At 27.3% G+C, this 23,445-nt stretch overlaps 1 protein-coding gene across 1 annotated transcript in view; it reads left to right on the top strand.

Annotated features, from left to right (window-relative positions):
* Positions 1–265: 265 nt before the first annotated feature.
* The window catches only part of LOC135952269 (UPAR/Ly6 domain-containing protein twit), a 64,727-nt gene continuing 41,547 nt past the window's right edge, over positions 266–23,445 (top strand). The window contains exon 1 of the mRNA XM_065502127.1: positions 266–596. Within this exon, the coding sequence (XP_065358199.1) occupies positions 536–596 (61 nt within the window). The 5' untranslated portion in view covers positions 266–535. The remainder of the gene's footprint in view (positions 597–23,445) is intronic.

The following is a 23,445-nucleotide window of genomic DNA, read 5'->3' as shown; positions in this document are numbered from 1 at the left end:
TTTTTAATAGTTTCATTTCATATGTGTGATTTTTCTCAGTTTTAGTTTTTTTCTACTCAAATTCATGCATTTTGTAGACGAATGAATCCAGGGCCATGCAGCAGCGAAAAACAGAGCAGCAAACACTACACAACGATTGTTAGTTCAAACCGTCCCTGCTCATTCATTCATTCATTTATTCATTTTGTCTGTTGTTAATTCATTCATTCACGTATTCTTCATACAACACACAATATTCATTTTAGTTTTTATTTTAGTTTGCGTTCAGTTGCCAACGAGTCGAATTCATTGTTCGTGTAGATTGTTTAAGAATAAAAAACAAATTTAAATAATAATAAAAAAATAGGGAATAAAATCAAAAGTAACGAAAACGTTTTAAAATAATTTTTATTTAAAAAATTGGCGGCAAAATAAATAACTACAATATAAACGAAAACAAACTTATTTAAAAGTGAAGAATTGAAAAGAAAATTACATTTAAAAAAAATAAATTTTTTTAAACAAATTGAAAAAGGAAATAAATTTCTTTAAAGCCATGCCTTCATATGGTTACATTTGTGCTTCATTATTTTTAACGGTGTTGTGCCACAATACAGGTTGGTGTTTTTTCTTTTCCACAATTTGTATTTATGTCTCCTGCTTAATTTCGTCAGCATGTTGCATGTCGACATGTTGAACATTATATTTAGTTACCAGGGATTGCAACATGAAGAAATAAGCCCATGTTGCATAGAAATTTAAATTACTCTTATGAAAAGGAATGTCTATTTCATGCCGCAAATTGTGATTGTACGTGCATGTCTGAGGCCAATACTGTGTAGCTTAGTTCCAGGAGCAAATATTGTTTTGTGGCTTGAACAAATTCTTTATGAAGGTGGCAGGGTGCAGGGAACAGCTTAATTTAGTCCTGGCAAAACTTTTAGTGCATATAAGTGACGTTAATTATGGGTATTATTTTCTGCTATCAAGTAATGTGTGTGGTTTTAATATTTTGTTCTGATTTGTGGCTGTGGCTGAAGTTACAGAGACTCTTGTTCGAATGATTTATGGGATTTAAATTTCTAAAATAATCGCTGTTCGTTTAAAGTGAATTGTTAGTTTAAATAAATATAAGCAGGACAATTTATTGAATATTTTTGTAAAATTGTAGCGATTGCAAAATGGTAACAAATAGAACATTCGAAATATTCTATTGCAATTAGTTCTTAATTCTAATGGTGATTTTGAAAATCCTGATCTTAATTATTAAATTAAACATCGAAACAATTTCGATCGCAGAAAAAAATAAAATATTATTCATAATTTGGGTAGACCAGTCCAATGCAAAATGGGGAATGGTTAGACCAGGGGTTCTCACAAGCCTTTATAAATTCGCTATTATGAATTTAAATTTGTATTTTCTCAATATCAATTTGGATTTCTTCATTTTAATTAGCGTTTTCTCAATATTAACTTGTTTCAAATTTATATTTCCTCAATTTATAATTCCAATTTATATTTCCTCAATATTAAATTGGATTCCTCATCTTCAACATGTATTTTCCCAATATTCATTTGGATTTCTCAAAAAATATATTTGAAAACAAAACCAGCACAGTTTTCTTTAGTTTCTGCTCTATGTGTATTTATCTATGGTATTAATAGCTTCAACGCTCCAGAGCCAAATAAGGGGAAAACTTTGTAATATATCAGCCAACGTTTTCGATTTCAACTGATTCAAAATCAAATTTATTTCATTTCAATTATTTATCAGGTATTTTAACAACAGACATAATAAAAGGATTCCGAAGTAAATTATTTTGCCAGATATCTAGAATAGAATCATGTACTGTCAAAGTATTAATATGTTACAAGATATTTTAAATCAAAAATGAGCAATAAGAATTTTTTTTAATTGGTTTGGCTTAATTCGCTTAATGCATTTGAACAAATTAAAAATAAAATATGTTCTACAGCTATATTCTGTACGCATGGGTCAAAATTTCCCAAACAGTTTTTAGTGCTTTAAAAGAGGAAGTTCATTATGCTGTCCAAATCGACCAATCAGCCACATTGTCATTTGTTTGAATTTTTGATGAACATGATAAGGGTTAAAAAGGTCGATTGTTCAAACTTTGGAAATAATTACATAGAATGAAGGAATAGAGAAATGTCGAAACAAAAAACTTGCTCATATTTTATCGTGAATTAGGTGTTGCTCTTAGTTGGCTATTTAAAGGGCGATTCATTACGTTTTTATACCCTACACCACCATAGTGGGGAGGGTATAATGCGTTTGTGCAGATGTTTGTAAAGGCTCCATTAGTCTTTGCGTTCTGTAACGTTTCTGTTCTGTGCCGTTCTGAATGCTGTTATATTGTAGTTAGTTTTTCCGTAAGATCGTATCAGCTGTTTTTAAAATAATAACCAAAAAACCAACTTGGTGATTTTGTTACTATTTTTAGTGTTTTTTGTATTAGACCGTCAACATATTATTGTGAACATTTTTATAAATATATACATATATTGTTTGTTAATGATTTAATTTAACCTATTTTTTTACATACATTAGAAGAAGTTTATATTTATTTCAAGGACCCTAAATAATAATTATGTTCATTTTTCAGGTACCAAAAAATTTACCATTTTAAGAAATATTTTATAAAAATTGGTTTTAATTATTATGCATTAAACACATTCAAGACAGCAGGCTACCAACTTCAATCTGTCAAAAATAAAATGCACACGTTTATATGGAGACGATTATTTTAACGACAGCACAGCTACACGGCCACACGACTACTCATGCCGATGTAGCCGAATTAGGCTAATTTCTATTTTTGTCAACTACAAAACAGAAATAGTGTTGCTAATAAAAAAATGTAAATCAAATTAGTGCTTAAAAAAATATATTTTTTTACTTAATTAAGAGAAGTTTCTGATAACCATATTGAAATAAATTAATAACAAGTACATAATTGATTATAACCATATATATATTTTTACTCAAAATAATTGTTTCAATCTTAATTACTTTGGAATTTTGTACGGTTATTTTTTATTAAAGTGGCACCACTGAATTATAAATCAGCTGTTCAATTGTAGCTGTCGTCTTTAAAATAATTCAGTAGCTGACACACGACTACAACTGTAACCAGCAGAATTTGTGTTCGTGTAGTCGTGTAGCCTGTTGTCTTGAATGTGTTTAATGCATTATGTGTAATGAAAATAAATATTTATTAAACATAATTATTATATCCAATTAATATCTTTTTACATTGGTTCATAACTATTATGATCAAGAAATATTTATTTCTCTTACAGATAACTATTAGTAAAGATTTTTATTATTTTTATTTACGATAATAATTATTTTGAATATTTTCTTGATATTAATTGTTTTATTTTTGCAGATTATGCATGTGGATGGATACATTAGGTGAATAACCTGATTTGTATTCATTGATTATATAATAGGCTTTGCTTTTGCAATAAAATTAAAGTAACGGGACAATATAAAGTATTTTAATATTTATGTATAAGAAATTTTCAAGTGCATAAACCATTGATATCATATTTCGTTGCGATAGCAGTTGTAATTTTGGTGTTCCCTTTTTATTATAGATTTTAACAATAATTTTCAAGTAAACAAGTGTTATTTCTTTTTAAATAGAGCAATGTTTTTATGTTTTGTTTCAATTTAAACCACTTAACTGCAATAAAACATCATTTATTAAAAAAACTGTGTGACTAAACTTTATTATATAAAATGAGTTATAACAGTTATGTTATTTCTTATTCATAACTATTAAAAATAATTAATAATATATCTATCGAATAGTAATAGTTATAATATTTTTAAAAATAAGAATTGGAAATAATAATTATTCTTAATAAATGAAATAATAATTTATTATTAATAATTATTCGCAATTTTTATCGAATAAAAGTTATAACTATTAAGTCCTTGATTTATTTTATTAAATTTCAATGTTTTTTCTTAATAATATATTTATTTATCCTTTCAAAAATGTTGGCACCATTGCTTTCATATTGTTAGCATTTTTGTGTGTATATGATATCAGCTGTTTTAGCTGTCACTTAACGTTGCGGACAAAATTCAGTTTTCAACAGATTCAAGTGCTTCTTAAGTTTCATCAAAATCGGCACAAAAATATATAATATTTCGCTATCTTTCCATGAGATATTCCAAATATTGAAAAAATAGACCTTTGACCTTCACGATTTAAGGGTTAAAGTTTTCCGATTTTAGTAAAACTTTCAGACTATATTTAAAATTACCTGGACTATATTATTCTGAATAGCTTTTACTCAAAAATCATTACAGTAATGAAATTCTGGTCATTCCCCAAAATATGGCCAAAAAATTAGTTTTTCTCGAAAATCGCAAAATTTATATCGCAGGTATGGAAAAACTATAGGAGGTATTGACATACTTTTTTCACATTTTTATTTCCTATTATGTTGTCAATAAATCCCCATGTGATGATCAAAAAATTCTGAAATTTGTTTAACAAAATTTTTAAAAATTTGAAATTGGAGTTTTGAAACTGCCGTTAAAAAAATTTAATTTTTTTGGTCATACCTGCGAATAGGTTAACGGTATCCTACGAGGACAAAAACTCATATACAAGTAAATATGGATATATTTTAAGTAAAAATAAGCTTTTATTTTAATATTTCTCAAAATATGTTAATTTTGTTCATAAATTTCTTGTTCTAGTGGCCTGAGACACGTTAATGGCCTGGCGATTTTTTAATAACTTTAAAATTTTTTCACCAATTTTTGTCTTTTATATCTTATTATAACGACAATTACGTACACATTTCGATTCTTTTAAATTAAATTGTAAAAGTCATTATTTAATGGCAAAATTTTTACAAAAACTGAAAAAATTGCATATTTTCCCCTTGTAAATGCACCTCAAAACTTCAGCGTCGTTGCGCCACCAGTTAACGTTATCCAATCATCCTAATATTTTACACAACGTGTTTCTACAATACATAGAACAATTCTAGAGGGGGGGACGGCCTGTACCTAGAAAGTTTTTTTCGTCCATACAATCTTGGAGCACTCTAATGTACATACATATGTACATATTTTGAAAAAAAGAAAAACTGAATAAAAAATATTTGAACAGAACATATTGCAGTCGAATGAAACATGCACTATAGATACTTAAATGGGGTATGTCTGATTGGTTTTACGCTCGTCTGAATGAATGTACTAGATGGAGGTTGGCTAAAAACGTATACAGCCGACACTGCCTTTGAATTCGTGTGCAATAAAAATAAAATTTAACAATATTTTGATATTGGAGTATATTGGCCATAATCATAACAACTTTACAATGTTTATAGATTTCGATTTCTTTATTTTTTAAATTTTATCTTAGTGTGGAAATGTGTTAAGTCCTTTTTTACAAAGAAAAACAACATTATTATATCATTTTTCATTATTCAATTGACAAAATATGTATACACCGTTTAAAAGTAATGCGTTGGCGATTTATACGTCCTTTTTCGAAGTTGTAAATTTGCAATTTTGAGTTGGCTTAAGCAAAATACTTAGTATTTTTACGTGTTTATTTTTTTTTTAATCTCAACATTTAATAGTGGGAGTTAGCTTATTTACTTACTAACCTAACTAACAACATTTAAATACATTTTTATGGTGGCTACGACTGCCATTGTTCGCTGTCGTTTGTACACAGTCAATGGAAAATGGTAGTAAATAAATACATACATACATATCTATGTATGTATGTATGTATGTATGTATGTACGTACTACGTAGTATACATATGTATAATAAATAGTAACCAAAAGTAATTGGTAGTTGTATATTCAAACAACAACAGCAATAATAGTGATTATTATAGATTATTAAAATAAATTGACAGCTACTGATAGTTTTTGGCATTAAAAATTTAAACGAAATTAAAATCGCATTTACAAATCCCCAACATACATACATACATACATAAATGTGAACAAATATCAAGAAATAATCAAAAAAACATACAAATAAATGAATGAATGATGCCTAATTGTGGTCATTGTAAATGTTTGCTATTGAATGAATAGATAACTCCGCCAGCGATAATTATTAGTATTATTATTGTATTTAAGTTATGTTTGTTATAATTTGAATATTAATCAAAACGAAATAAGCCGCTTAGATTACAATATTTTTAAATAGTAACGTTTGTTAAATAAAAAAAGATGGCAAAAAAAAATTACTTTAATTAGCATGAATTAAATGAATTCATTTTTATTATAATCAGACGTAAATATGATTGCCGTCATTAAAGAAATGCACGGTTGACAAATGCTTAAGAATGTGTGAAAATTAACACACTGATAATTGTAAAAGAGACTTTACTTTGATTCTATGTGAGAATCGGATTAAGAATATTTGTATGAAAGCATGCATGAACTAGGACAATTAACACAGTATTCCAGCAAAAATGTTGCTTAATTGGAAGTAGATTCTAATAGAAAAAAACAATTTCCCAAAATTTTCAAAAAAAATACCTTTTGTTCTGCGACTCCTCAATGCAAAAAAATTACAATATTAGATTATGTAAAGCGCTCAAAGGCTGTTGGAAAAATTTGTGGCCAGATGTTGTGGCACATACATTGGGACGAGAAGGTTTTGATAACTTTTGTGCAGGTGGTATTGAAGAATTGATAATAAATAAAGAATATGATGACCGAAAAAAACGACAACGATTACGATGAAGGAGTTTCGGAATCATCTTTTCAAAAAGTATTGAAAGAGACCTCGAATTCCAGAGATACATTTTACAGGGCTATTTGTAGGGACTTTAAGGAGGTTTATAAGGACTCAAACAATAAATCACCACAAGTTTTAATTACAAATTATATTCCAAATCTCTATGATCTGATGTTATCTCCAATTTATCAACTATCGAACCATAAATCCATGAAAAATTATCAAGTCAGGAAAGTGATGTGTCGCTTTACAAAAGACACGAAGATAGATGTCGCCTTACACGTAGTGGAAGATAGTGATAAAGAATTGATTGGAAGGTATGACTGATACATATAGGGTTTTTAATTTCCCGACCTTTTTTGATTCCCGGGAATCGAGAAATTTTTTTCTACATTCCCGGGTACCCGACTATTCCCGAAATATATAATGATACTGTAAATTAGGAATATTATATCCAAATTTCATATAAAAAGTTAGTGTTATAATTATTAAATATCAAAGCTTCGAATTAATTAATAAAATTTGAGCTTAATTCACTAAAATCTTAATCCGTAATTAAAGAATATCAGCCTTTCATTCCATAAATCCATTCATAAAATTGAATTTTTTAGATTCATTCCAAAGCCTTTGTTTAAACTGGATTAATTTTAAAGTAAATTAATAACAGAATTTATTCAAACTTTTTGTTTAATCAAATCATTTACAAAATTAATTGAAAATATTGTCTTAATCCTTTTTGTACTAGATTTGAATTGAAGAAAAATTTAATTATTCAATAAATTTTTGAAGCTATTTTGTTATGGATTTTAAGAATAAATTTAAGAAATTAGAATGATTTAATAAGAAATAAATTCCATAAATAATGAATTCACTTTATAAATTTTCATACGAATAAATAATAATAATAAGCGGTCTATAATTGCCGAGATATAAGCAAAAAACTGTAAACAACTTTTTACTGTTTTTTGGTGAAAAAAATAGAGTTCCAACTTGTTTTCTACGTATTTTCGTCAGTTTTTAATTCCCGGGATTCCCGACTAAAAATCCCGGGAATCGGGTAGTGAAAAATTGGCAAAATTCCCGGGCAATTTGTACCGGGAATTCCCGGCATAAAAACCCTAGATACATACTATAAATAATAGAAATATATTTATAATTGTTTTTTTTATTGAACTGACATGTTTTTTATGAGTTCCATTTATTTTGTTTTATTAAATGCTTTAACTATAGTGTATACTTTACTTTAAAATAAATGAATTTTCTAAACAAAATTTTTAATTTATTCGTATTTGGGCATTTTTTCGATTTACACGATTTCTCATACAAAAATTTTTAATAAAAATCAAAGTAGAGAAAAGTGGTAAAATAATTTACAAAATATATTTGGGGTATTCACACGGCCTACTATTTGGTCATATTGTCATAATGTCCTAATATATTATGATAGTTTAATCAAAATTTTGATGTGTTTCAAACAAAAAAGTTCAAAACTAATAAGACTATTTGAACTATGTTTATTGTTTTGTCATAAAATAATACTTTTTTTGTTTAAAACACAACAACAAATATTATAATATATTAGGACATTAGACAATACGACTAATAGGAAACCGTGTGAATACCCCAATTATTACTAAAGGTATTTATACATGGCAATACTGAGTATTAATATTTGTCAAAAACTCAAGCATCATAATACAATTTCATAGTCTAAAAAAAATTGTATTAGATTTTCATGATTTTTTTAATTTACGGTCGGTATTCAAAATTTGTTTAAAACAATTCAAAAACTTTTTACATATTTTCATACAAAGTATAACAAGTAGTCCAACTCTTTGACAGCAGTACCTAACTCTATACATGTGTTAGTGAAAAAGTACCTAAGTCTAAATATGTGTTAGTAACAAAAATGTACATGTGTTGGTTCCTTTTTAATTTTCACCAGACACACAGAGTTCTATAAAAATGTTTAAATTATAATTTATTTAAATTTTGTTCTATTTTCAATACCAAAAATTGAAACTCTGTTCTATATTTTAAACCTACCACAAACAAAATAAAACGTCAAAAATAATAAAAAAAAATATTTTTTAGTTTGTGCGAAATGGACGTGATTCGGAAAAGAAAAAGTGCTAAATGTGTTGAAAAAAATTATAAAATAGTGTGTGTTAGTGAATTTACGTGTATCAAACTATATTTATTCGACAATTTATAGTTAAAATCTCGAGACTTTTGATGTGTATAATTCTCTCACAAGGGTGTTGAATTTACACCAGTGATGTTCAAAAATAAAAATGAAGATGTATTGGTGAGAGAGCTACCCAGCAAACATAATGTCAAACATTTAAAATAAGAACAAAATAATGAAAGTTTAGATTTAGAATTTTTGTCACATATAACCAATTTATTTAATGAATGTAATTTAAATTTTAAGGAAAAGAAAAAATATTCATTATACGGCCTAAATTCTATTTAATTTTGTATTTATTTTTGACTTTGTTATTTTGTGTTCAATTGCAATTGAAACTCTTGTGTTTGCTATACTTCGTCCAAAAACAACCAACAACAATGCTTAGTAAATGTCTGAAAAAAATGACGATAGTCCGTCGCATGTGTTTTCATCGAGAGCTAAACGATGAATGAACAAAAGTTTTTAAAAGAGCGTAACAAATGTGTGTAAATTTTTCAAACAATTGTTGTATGGCGTGAACATTACTGATTTACACCGTACCCGTATATGTGAGAGAGTAATTTTAAAAAATAGAGAGTTGGACTACTTGTTATACTTTGTTTTCATATGTATTGGGTTGGTGGCAGACAAAAATGTCAAGAAAATATAAAATAAAAATAAAGTTTTCAGAAAAATATCAATCAACAAAGAAATAAAATATTCGTAATACTATCGTGTAAACAATAAATGTTTTTTCGAAACGAATTTTTGAAATACCGAATGATTTCAACAATATTTTAAATTTGAAAAGTGTTAATACTCAGTATTGCCGTCTATAAATACCTTAAGTACTTTATTACATATACATATTTATTGTTAGACATATAGATATAGACTTAAGATATAGAAAACACAAATTTACGATTATTTCGCGTTAACCACAGGGTTTTTTGGCATTTATAACTACATAGTAGGGTATTCGAATTATTCGATTTTTCTCTTGTTCGAATAAAACGAATAATTCGAATAAGAGATTTTAACTTGTTCGAATAATTCGATCACACGTTTAAAATTAATCGAATTATTCGAATAATTAAAATTTTTTTAAAAAAGTAAAGAATTGAAGTTTTTTAAGTCGGTTTTTTAATATTTTATTGTTAAAGAAAAACAAAAAATAACGTTAAAGTTAACAATTCAAGTATTGTTAATGTTAAAAACATTCGAAAACAAAGTCCATCATTAAATTTTCAACCGAAATATTCTGATCAGATTAACTCCCGAACAATCTACAAAACGATTGACTAGCAAACCCTAGAATTCAAATACAATATAAACGTATTAAAAACTTTTTTATGTCGTTCATTAATTCAGGTTTTAAATTGTGTAACTAATTCTTTAGTAAATTAATTATTCACTATTTCTAAATTATTTATAACAAATTGTATTATACATCAAGCTCTATTAACGTTGCCGAATCTTTGCTTAATAAAGTGGTCTTGGGGTATTACACAATAAAGGGAATCGGTCCTAAGTTTGATATCATTGTCAGTGCATGATTGATGCATTTACAAATACGCAAAAAGTTTATTACCATGTTAGACAAAGATGCTCAACGATGTTCTAAATCATGTAAGTATAAGACGAATTCCATGCTTTTCTTGCAACAAAACGTTAGTTTGCAATATTTGTGTTTATCATTCGATTTATTAAATATTTTGCAACGCTTACGTACGCGGTTAATAACATCACTTATATACATATATTTTAAGATCATGGCCTTCATCTGTTTAAATGTAATCATTATAAATGTCATCTTCATTATCACTTTCGACGACCGTTTCAAAATCACATTCTCCATCACATTCAACTCCACATTAATCTAAGTTAAAATTTTGATTATTAATTGCGATTCTTCTAATATTTCGCCAGAAAAATAACAAATATTTTATTCCGTACCTTTTACTATCATTGGTTCAAGTCCTAAGTTAACAATTTTGAAAGATTTGCTTTTAGAATTGTAACTTCTTGCAGTGATATTTATATAATTACTAGCTGACTCTACAGACGTTGTCCTGTCCAAGTTAAAAAATGCTTGTGTTCGATTTGTGAATTTGTGAGAAGCGGTTTGAAAAGGGTAAAAATAGTTAAAAAGAAAAAAAAGCATACTATTCAATGATAATTTTTATTCATATAGGACATAAAATAAAATATATGTACATTAGACAATCCCTTAAACAATAGATGGGTCTTATTTTGTTCGTTAGTAGCTAAAACTAACTACTACAAAATTTAAGTGCAATCTTATAACTAGAACACGTGCCGGAAATCGATTGAAAGTTGTAAAACTGGGTAAATAATGGTACTTTCTTCGATATCTTAAACAAATTCACTATTTAAATACTGTTTTTTAAACATTTGCAATAAACGTAAGCTTCTAGAGAAAATTATCTTTCTAACAAGGTATAAAACAATAATTTCGAATGAAAAATAACAAAGTTATACGAGTTTTATCTGACCAAATATTGAGCTATTTTCCGCATATTTTACTCGCATTTCTATTTTTGACATAGTTGTTTACATAACTTTTGCATGCAAAACAGGAGCAAATAATACAAAAATGTCGTTTTTCTTGAATATATGACGTAGGGAAATGCTAATAACTTGGTTATTTTTAACTCGATGTTCATGCTTTATACCTTGTTAGAAAGATAATTTTCTCTAGAAGCTTAGGTTTATTGAAAATGTTTACAAAACAGTATTTAAATAGGGAATTTATTCAAGATATCGAAAAAGGAACCATTATTTACCCAATTTTACAACATTCAATCGATTTCCGGCACGTATTCTAGTTATCCGATTCACTTAAATTTTGCATTAGTTAGTTTTAGCTACTAACGAACAAAATAAGACCCATCCAAAGCAAGTCTATTTTTAAGTGCATGTCTAATGGACATAGAAGCGCTACTGAGATAGAGAACCTAAGTTTGTTGTCAAAAACCTTGCAACAACAGAATACATGTAGATCAATGTACATATTTTGAGTTTTTTTTTATATAAGTAATCGAATTTTGGTCTGAAAAATGATTGATCACAGATCGAGCTCTTTTTCTTGATTAAACGCTTATTGGCCAAGTTATTAGCGGATTTAGATATTTTGACTTTTTATATAACAAATCAATGTTTGAAATATGATCACCTTTTCTTGAATAATCGCTTATTGGCCAAGTTATTAGATATTTTGAGTTTTATGTATGTGAAGATAAATTCGTATTTAACTAGCACAGACAAAAACCACATTTTTTAACATTGCTCATTTTACAGTCAACAGAGCACTGTTAATCACTTAACAGTCTTAATAATTGAATTATAATACAAAAATACGTCTGAAATAGATATCAGAAATAATTTCAGAAATATAAAAAATTATTTCAGATGTTTTTTTTATAATCTAATATATAAAAATCTCGTGTCACAATGTTAGTGTTTGAACTCCTCCGAAACGGCTTAAGCGATTTTTATGAAATTTTGTATATATGTTTGGTAGGTATGAGAATAGGTCGTAAAGTATATTTCATACCGCTAGGTCATTAGGGTGACCCTATCCAGAATTTATTTTTACCATTTTTTGTCCAAAAGCTTTTTTTTGCATTTTATTTATTTGGCATTAAAAAATACTTATAACCCCAACTTTTCATCAACCGACCCTCACCCACCAGTTTTTTAGCCGACATTTTAGTATTTTGTATGAGCAATATCCAAATATCAATATTTAACTATTTTTATGAAATTTTGTATATATTTTTGGTAGGTACGAGAATATTATATATCATACCGCTAGGACATTAGGATGTCCCTATCCACCCATTTTTTAAAATATATTTCGCCAAAAAATTTTGTTTTTATTTCTCTTCATTTGGCATCAAAAATACCTATAATGCCAACTTCACTTAGAATATATTCGCTATTTTTTATTTAACAACCAAAATATTCACTAGAAATAATTTGTATGGCAGAACAACGTTTGCCGGATCAGCTAGTAATATTTTTTTTTTTATTATATATTTTATTTACAATCTATTTTTACAATATTAAGTAAATTCTATAATACAAAATGTAACATTACATTAAAACTTAACATGCGTTAATAAGCCTATATAAAGCTTAAAAACTCTTAGTATATGTAATATTAATAAATATGTACATAATATAAAAATATATTTACAGCATTTTTAACTTTTGTTTAATGATATTTAAGCTAGTAATATTAAAAAAAAAAAACATTTTGAAAAAAGTCACTTTTATGATGAAGTTCATGCGACGAATTTGGAATAATATGGAGTTGCACACGTAACCCACTATATACGAAGGGTAGTCCAATGGGTCCTAAATGCGACTGCATAAGTCGAATTTCTGAAATAATTTTGGAATTTGAGAAAAACAGTTTTTAATAAAGTCTATTTTGATAAAAGTCACTGTTATGATGAAGTTCAGGCGACGAATTATAAAAAATATGGAGTTGCATACTTAACCCACTATATACGAAGGGTAGTCCAATGGGTCCTAAATACGACTGCATAAGTCGAATTTCTGAAATAATTTTGGTCTTAAAGTAAAACATTAAAGTGACACCACTGAATTATAAATCAGCTGTTTACTTTGAAGCTGTCGCCTTTAAAAGAATTCAGCAGCTGCCGCACGACAGCAACTGCAGCCAGCAGCATTTGTGTTCGTGTGAGTTTATGAGTTTACACTTATATAGATTTTTTTTATTGAAAATGGAAAAATGAAAACAAATTTTGAATTTTGTAATCAGGAATCCCGCAATTCCCAAAAAAGTATTGAAAAATTCCAAAAAATTAGATTTTTTCGTTTTTTGTCTATAATATCCATATACTAGGGGCGGGGTTATCGGAACCCTTTACAAAATAATTAAGAACATATTGGGCCATCTAAAATAGATTATTATAATTTGATATCGACTATGCGATTTGAGAATTTTTGCTCTAAAGTTGAATTTTACTCGGTATCAAAAATTATAATTTTTTTTTTTATTTAAAATATTTGATGTAAAGTTAGCTTTTCAAAAAGTACAAATTCATTATACATCCTCTTAGAAATTTTTTAGATAACTTAAAAAGAATAAAAGTACTTTTTTCCCCAAAAATTACCGAAAAATCGCCTTTTTTATTTTTTTAAATTCAAATGCATGTAACTTTGGACTCCGTCATGATTTTTAACAAATTCTTTCATTATTTGATATATACATCTGTTGTTAATCTTATAAAAAAAGTGGAGAATGTCGGGAAATATTTGGAAGCGCGGTCATCAAAAACTGGAGTAGGGTGGGTAAAAATTTTGAAAATTTAATTTTCAAATGCGAATATCTCCTAAGCTATAAAAGATAATTGATAGCGACGAGGTTTTATGTAGTGCTCGATGAAAAGATTATATATATGTAAGTTTTTTTGAAATCGGAACACAAACGAAGAAATAGGATCATTTTTAAAATTAAACATATTATGAGTTTAGAGTTTATTATCCATGACAACACATCAAATCATGATTATAAATATAAACATTAGGGTGGGTCGATTTTTTCACAAAAAAATCGTATAGAAGAAACGCATTCTACGGAAAATTCTAAGAAATTTTCCCCAAGAAACCATAGGTCTAAAATCAAATCCTATCTTGCGCATTTCGTATTTTATCCAATGATATTTCAGTATATACATATCGGCTTAATATAAAAAAGGCGTAACTAATTGGTTTTTTTTTTCAAAAATATCAATGAAAGGGTTATATTAAATAACTTAATTAAAATAAAAAAAATTAAATGAGAAATAAAATGTGATGTCTCTTCTCATAGAATAAACACATAGAACGGAAGGAGAGATTAATATATATGGAAAAATTACTCTCTTTTCACACATACGGGTGCAGTGATGTTAACCGTACGGTAATTACCGTATTGTACGGTAATTTAGTCCTCCGTACGGTAGGCAGGTAATTTCTACATTTGTACGGTAATTTTAAAAAGTTTAAATTTTTATGAATTATATCGCAAAAGTTATATTTCCATAATGTGTCTACATATGATATGCATACATATTTCTCATTAAAATAATAATAAAATTTTGAGGATGATGATAACCAACTACCGCAAGTCTTTCAGGTATGGATATAAATACAAACAACCCAGCAAAAACTTCGCTTACAAAGCTACAATTGCTAATTAAGTAATGTCTTTTTCAATAACTTATTTTTTAAGTATACTGTTTTTGTTTTTTAGACTTTACTATAAAATAAACAAAGAAAACAAAAAAACTGTTACTTTTTTTCAATTTGCCCATTTTTTTATTGCATGTTAATTTTTAGAAAAACACAAAAGAATATTGCATTACTGTGTGAAAACCATTATTTGACGCACAATAAAATAACTAAGCAGTGGTGTAGTGAGTACAACAACAGACAAGCAAACGGATGGTTGATGGTTCGACTCTTGGCTGCGACTTATTTTTTTTATTTTTTGTTTGCAAATACAAAATTCTATAAATAACTCTACTAACAAAACAACTTATTTCCGGCCAAAATATAAAGGATTACTTTTGGGACATCGCGAACAAAAATAATGACTTCTTTCAGTAGAAAAATAAGTAGTCGAATCGTCAAATTCCCCTTATTTTTCGGCTTATTTGTAAGTAAAGTTTTTGCTGGGAAATTAGTATTAAAAACTGTTGCAAACATTTTTTTGAATCAAATCAAATGCAATCATTAAAAACATTGACGTAATAAATCCCCCATTTGTTCGATACCAATATTTCTGTAATATTAAAATATCCTTTAGTTTTGCATTTCCCAGAAAATGTTCAAATGGATGAATTTAATGAAATTGATAAGGAATTTATGCTTATAAGGCAAATAAAATATGTTGATAAAAATGGTATTCTGCTGTTTTACAAACTTGGTCCTATATTCAAAACCCTCTATCTTTGATATTCATGAAAATTAGTTTTTGATGGTAAAATGTTCAATAAAACAGCCCTCATCTATGATGTGAATTTCTTACAAGCATATTGTTTTTTGCTATTTTATTTGCATTTTTGTTATTTCTCTATGTTATACAATTAATTTTTTCCGAATGCAAAAGTCTCTATCTTTTCAAATATTTTTTTTTGGAATAATTTCTTCTTGCAATTCATGTGTTCTTACTAATTTTTGAATGCTGAACATGAATTTTACATTTTTCAATCATTTAAAAAAATTAATTACCATGGAAATATTTTACCTTTTTGTTTTTGGAAAATATAATTTCCATGGCATAACAATTAATGGTTAAAGTTGGAGTTTGCTTAAAAAGTGTCTACTTTTAAAGTGTTTTTTATATTATGTTGTATTATTAGCCGTTATCTAAATAAATCACATTAAAACTGACAGATGGCATAAATGAAATCAAAATAATTTAATTCTATTAAAATGCAAAATCCTCGATCTTATCATATCTTTTGAATTGAATATTTTGAGAAGAAAATATAAATAATGCAAAATTTTAAAAACAAATTATATGTGAGATTCAGTAGTTGCTTTAAAATAATAATTGTAGCATACCGAATTTTAATAACTCAAGTAATACGCGAAAAAAATTTTTTTGGCTTTCCTGAAAAGTTGTGTTTTTTAAGATAGAGAGTTTTGAATATAGGCCCCGATGTATTGAATTATAAAAATAAACCTGTTTCAATAAGAAAATATTATTATTTTTGTACAAAAATTTGCATACGGTAATTTTACTTAAAAAACGGTAATTTTTTTAGGGCTGTACGGTAATCGAAATTAAAAAGTTAACATCACTGTACGGGTGATACAATAACAAAATACAAGACTTATGTTTTTGACTCTCAGTTACCTATCTAGTTGTTGTCTATGTCTCTTCTTATTAAAAATTACAGTAACACTTTTTTAGTGTCCAAAATTGTATGGATTTTATTAAGCTTTTTCCTTCTCCTGTCAAGTAACAAAAAATCGAGTTACACCTTTTTTATATTAAGCCATCGATATATGTACATGTTTTTGTTTAACAGTTTTTTTATTTAGAACTTTTCGTAGATTGCGTGTCTGCTATACGATTTTAAATATAATAAACATATGTATGTATTTCTTTAATTTTCACAAACATAACAGCGTTCAAAATCAATCGTTCAAACCTTATAGCGACAATCATGTAATGATAAAATATCGGACTCTATTGGATCATTGTCAACAGCAAGTTAAGACAACGATAGTAGACATATAGGCCCATAATCATAGTCAAACACTAAAGTCGGTTCTTTTTAGAAACAACTTAAAATAAATACCTGCTTTTAATTATTTTGCAACTATAGTCAAAATTAAAGTGTGTTTTAAATTGAACCGACTTTAACTGGGTGCCACCTCAAATGTACAAAATGTTTTCATACAATATACAAAAAAAATATAGACAAGTGGCAACGCTGAACAGATGACATACAAAATTAAAAAAAAAAACAAAAAAGGTAAACAATAAAAGTATCAGCGAAATCTAAAGAAAACAAGTAAGAGTGCTATATTCGGCTGTGCCGAATCTTATATACCCTTCACCAAATTATACTTCAAAATTTTAAATATTTTTAGGTAAACAAAATTTAATTTTTTTTCCAGTTGTTTTTTGAATTTTTTGGAAAAAAAAATTTTTCGATTGTTATTTAAAATTTTTTTTTTTAAATTTAAAAAAATTTTTTTTTTTAAAATTTTAAAATTTTAAAAATTTTTTTTTTTAAAATTTTAAAATTTTAAAATTTTTTTTTTGTTTTTTCAATTTTTAAAAAAAAAAAAAAATTCGGGTTCAAAATTTTTTTCCCGATTTTTACCCATTGTAGGTCCAACTTACTATGGTCTTATATACGTCGTGTCAAATGTCTTTGAAATATCTATCATTAGATATCCATATTGTCTATATAATGTCTTAGTAATCCAGATATAGGTAAAAAAAATAGGTCAAAAATCGAGGTTGTCTTGGTTTTTTCCTCATATCTCAGCCATTTGTGGACCGATTTTGCTGATTTTAAATAGCAAAATTCTCGAAAGCATGTCTGACAGAATTATTGAAGATTTGGATCCCGAAGATATCTGGGGTCTTCAGAAAACTGATTTCAACAGACAGACAGACAGACAGACGGACAGACAGACAGACAGACAGACAGACAGACAGACAGACAGACAGACAGACAGACAGACAGACAGACAGACAGACAGACGGACATGGCTTAATCGACTCCGCTATCTATAAGGATCCAGAATATATATACTTTATAGGGTCGGAAATGAAAAATGTAGAAATTACAAACGGAATGACAAACTTATATATACCCTTCTCACGAAGCTGAAGGGTATAAAAAGCAAATTGTGGTGGAAAAGTGGAAAAAATAAGATTAACATCATAATTAGGATATTTTGGTTCTAACTTTATTGATAACTGTTTAATAATTGCAAAATCTCTGCCAATATCTTGCAACATAAACATTTTTGACTTTTTGTCGAACTTTTTTACTTGGTGAAGAACAGCTGATGCTGTTGTTAAATTAGTTAAAAACAGCTTCAGCTAGTTTTGTATTTACAGTCGACTTTAATACCATGTTCACACGACGGCATTATTCGTCATTCAAGCTCTCATTTGTCATTCAACCCCCAATTACGAACTGAATTACATGATTCGCCATACAAAATTTCAAGTGCGAATTACCTTGTTCGTACGTAATTCAGTTTGAATTACCTTATGAATTACGAACGAATGACTGTCATCTCTAATTTTTATCGATTATTTATGTATCAAAATCAGCTGTCCAAACAAAAATGTCAAAACAAAATAAAGAAAAAGATTTTTGTATTAAATAAATAAATTAAAAGAAATAAAAAGTCTGATTAAAGTTGAATTAATTTGTAGAAGTATCAGCTCTGCCATTCTTTCAGCCCACACCTCTAATAAAGCCCGCTCGCTTCCCTGCTCTCACTTGCTTGCTCTTTTTCTTTTTTCTAATAATGAAAATATTAATTAAATTATATTTGTTTAATTAATAATGCTATAATTTTATGTTTTTACTTACCTTTTTTACAAATTTAAAATTCGCACTAAACAAACAAAATAAACAAAAAAAACAAAACATGTAAACAGAAGAAAAAAAAAGAAGAAGAAATAAATAAATGTCAAACTGAATTACGAATGTTGTCGTGTAAACAGGTTGATTCGCAATCGTAATTCAAAACCCGAATTAAGTAATTCAGACTGCCGTGGAAACATGACATAACGTCAAAAGTATATTTTATCTTGTCTATGGTAGACCTAAAGTCCACTCTTAAATAAAGACTATTTTATTTCTCTTAAAATATACTTTATTGCTGACTATGATTATGGGCCATAGTAATTAATTTGTTGTTTATTGCCAATAGTCCACTATCGAGAATTTAAATTTTCAAATATTCAAAAGTACTTGTTGCAGTTTTTCCATCTAAATATTAAATATTCGTAAATACATTTTTTTTTTTGGTTCGTTTTGGTTGTATTTTTCGGTTTTCAACTGTCATATTGCAGTGTTTTTGGTCAAGATTTATTAGTGGTTATTGCTGTTGTAGTTGTGGTTGTATTTGTTTAAGCCAAAGATTTTAATCATGGCTGACAGTTGGTGCAAATGTCACATCAAAATAGTATTTTTCAGTCTCAATGTCATTTGCCGCAACTTAAGTAGGTTCCGTTTGCAACGATTTTAATACGATTCATTTATATACATTTTGTTGCGTTTAAATATGTGTGTTAAACAACACTCAGTCAGAGAGACTGACGACACATGCACTTACTTACAACTTCAACTTATTTTCAAAAAAGTCTGTAAAAGTTCGAATTCTGTATGTATTTTTTGATTTTTCGTATTTATGACAAAATATTTCGAATCGCTTTTGCACTCTTAGGAAAATTTGTTATTGGTTATTGTTGTCTTGAAAATACAATTAACTTTATTTCTTGTTGTTGTCTGTCAGTTTATTTGTTTACGCATGTTTATTTCTATTATTATACCCTTCACCTTCGTGAGAAGGGTATATATAAGTTTGTCATTCCGTTTGTAATTTCTACATTTTTCATTTCCGACCCTATAAAGTATATATATTCTGGATCCTTATAGATAGCGGAGTCGATTAAGCCATGTCTGTCTGTCTGTCTGTTGAAATCAGTTTTCTGAAGGCCCCAGATATCTTCGGGATCCAAATCTTCAATAATTCTGTCAGACATGCTTTCGAGAATTTTGCTATTTAAAATCAGCAAAATCGGTCCACAAATGGCTGAGATATGAGGAAAAAACCAAGACAACCTCGATTTTTGACCTATTTTTGACCTATATCTGGATTACTAAGACATTAATACAGACAATATGGATATCTAATGATAGATATTTCAAAGACATTTGCAACGACGTATATAAGACCATAGTAAGTTGGACCTACAATGGGTCAAAATCGGGAAAAAAAAATTTGAACCCGAATTTTTTTTCAAAAAAAAAAAAAAATGAAAAAACAAAAAAAAAATTTTTTTAAAATTTAAAAAAATTAAAAAAAATTTAAATTAAAAAAAAAAAAATTTAAAAAAACAATCGAAAATTTTTTTTTTTCCAAAAAATTCAAAAAGCAACTGGAAAAAAATTTAATTTTGTTTACCTAAAAATATTTAAAATTTTGAAGTATAATTTGGTGAAGGGTATATAAGATTCGGCACAGCCGAATATAGCACTCTTACTTGTTTTTCAATATTATTGTACATTTTGTTGTTGAAATTTTCTGGTTGTATTTACATGTGATTTGTGAATAATATACTAACATACTTGCTATATTTTGTGATTTAATTATTTCAGTTTCGAAAATAATAATTAGTGTGACATTTTTGGGTAATTATGGGTTGTAAAAGACATTTTGAATAATAAAAACAAAGTTGAACCACAACAGACAAAAACCAAAATTGTCGGCAAAACAACTTCAATACGCAAAAACCTGGTCTTAAAATAAGTTTTGAGGGCGTTTTTATTCGAAATAAATTATTTTTAAAAATAGTTTTTTTAAGAGCAACACTCGTTAATGTCTTGACATAATTATATGCATTACATTTGTATTGAAGAGTTTTATAAATTAATAGATATACATACATATGTATGTATGTATGTATGTATGTATGTATGTATGTATGTATGTATGTATGTATGTATGTATGTATGTATGTATGTATGTATGTATGTATGTATGTATGTATGTATGTATGTATGTATGTATGTATGTATGTATGTATGTATGTATGTATGTATGTATGTATGTATGTATGTATGTATGTATGTATGTATGTATGTATGTATGTATGTATGTATGTATGTATGTATGTATGTATGTATGTATGTATGTATGTATGTATGTATGTATGTATGTATGTATGTATGTATGTATGTATGTATGTATGTATGTATGTATGTATGTATGTATGTATGTATGTATGTATGTATGTATGTATGTATGTATGTATGTATCTTCAAAATTCACAATATTGCTATAAAGATTTGTATCAATGAAATACATATCGCACTCGTTCAACAATACTGTATTAACTCAAAATTTATAAAAATTCAGTTTTTGCAAGAAATCAACCAACAACATCAATATCTATCTATCTACTGTAAAAATTTCAACTTATTCCGATTCCTCTTTCATCTTGAAAACCACATATGAGACCATTTTACTGATAATTAGTACTACCTTTGTATCAACAAAAAGGTATTATTTTGAGTTAATACAAAAAATTAAATAGAAATACATCGTATATTTTCATAAAAAATGTATTATTTTGAATTGAGCCTTTATTCAAGTTAAAAATAATCAAATTTTTTTATTTAAATTTGTTTGTATTTTGAGTTGATACTGTTTTGTTGATAAAATAATAGAAAAAAATATCGAGAAGTTTCAGAAAAATGGTATTAACTCAAAAAAATTGATTTATTTTACACTAATTGCAAAAATTTTAAAGAAAAACAATGTAAATATATTTTCAAATGGAATTTGCTTAATATGATGTTTTCGGATTTTCAAATTCCCTTAAAATGTAATCACAAACAGTTTTTGCGCTCTACTGAACATTTTAAAATTTTGAGTTAATACAGTATTGTTGAACGAGTGCGATATGTATAAATGAAATGAATTACCAAATAATCTACAATAAAAAATAATTCTTAAGATATCTTGATTAAAAACTTAACTTAAAAGTCCAACTCTGTAGCATCATTACAAATCATATTGGCTTGATTTGACTACTTTAGTTTCAAAAATTTTATAAAATAATCACTAGAAATTGCTAGAAATCTATATTTTACTGTCCTTAAAATTAATATTTCTTTAATTAAAAAACATTACTTTAGATAAGGTCATAGGAAAATCGTATTATATGTAGTTGATATTGATATCTTGCAAATGTAAATAATACATACATTGACTAATTCGTAAAATTCTAATATTAACTAACGTAAATATTTTTTTATTAAAAAATAAAATTCTAACTTTCTAGAATGAAAAAATGTTCTCACCCCTTCCATTATATTGAAACAAAAGAAAAAAAACGTAGAAGTTCCCACAATAAAGCCAACAATTTTATATTAATTTTTTCCAATTTACAACCAGAAATGGAAAAAATAGGCACAACACATGCAACAATCAAACAATAGTTTTTCCATAATTTTCCAACTTCAAAACAAATAAATACATACATAAATACATAATCGTACAACGTGCCTTATCTTCCACTTGTTTATGGCATGAATGGCATGCCTGCTTTTCTATTCACAGTCATTTGTAGAATGCAACATGTTGATTGCAACTTAATTGAAAATTTGCAATATGAAAACCGAGTAAAAAGCAGCCCAAGTCAACGATTACAACGTGCAGACCTCATTTCAAGGAACAGTAAACGTTAGGTTAAGAATTCGGAAAGGAATACGGAATATGTTTATGTAAGGCAATAAACCTTAATTGTTGTTTTTTTTTACACATTCACGTTTTAATTTAATAAATATTTACAAAAGAAATAGTGTGAGGAAAATTAACTTGTATTGATTACACTCTGCTACAAAATGACACTTTTTTGTCAGAACTTCAAAAACCAACTAATGGAGTTTGTAGGCCTAGCTGAGGACATACTAAAACCGTTTTCAAACATTTTGAAATACCCTCAAAATATTGAGATATTTTGAAAAAAACTGTTTTAGGGTAGGTCGTAGTACTTTAGTACCTCTAACTCACACATTTTTAAACCGATATCAAAATTTTAAACAATTAAAGTTAGGTAAACCTTTCATAGAAATTGTGTAAGTTTTTATAAAAGATGAGCTATTTTATTATAACAACTGACTTCATCTCGATAAGTATTATGCATGGAACACATTGAAGACAGCAGGCTACCAACTACAATCTGTCAAAATTAGAATACACACGTTTATATGAAGACGATTCT

This window comes from Calliphora vicina, chromosome 2, assembly GCF_958450345.1.
Source record: "Calliphora vicina chromosome 2, idCalVici1.1, whole genome shotgun sequence".
Lineage (NCBI taxonomy): Eukaryota > Metazoa > Arthropoda > Insecta > Diptera > Calliphoridae > Calliphora > Calliphora vicina.
This window is presented reverse-complemented; position numbering and strand designations above follow the sequence as displayed.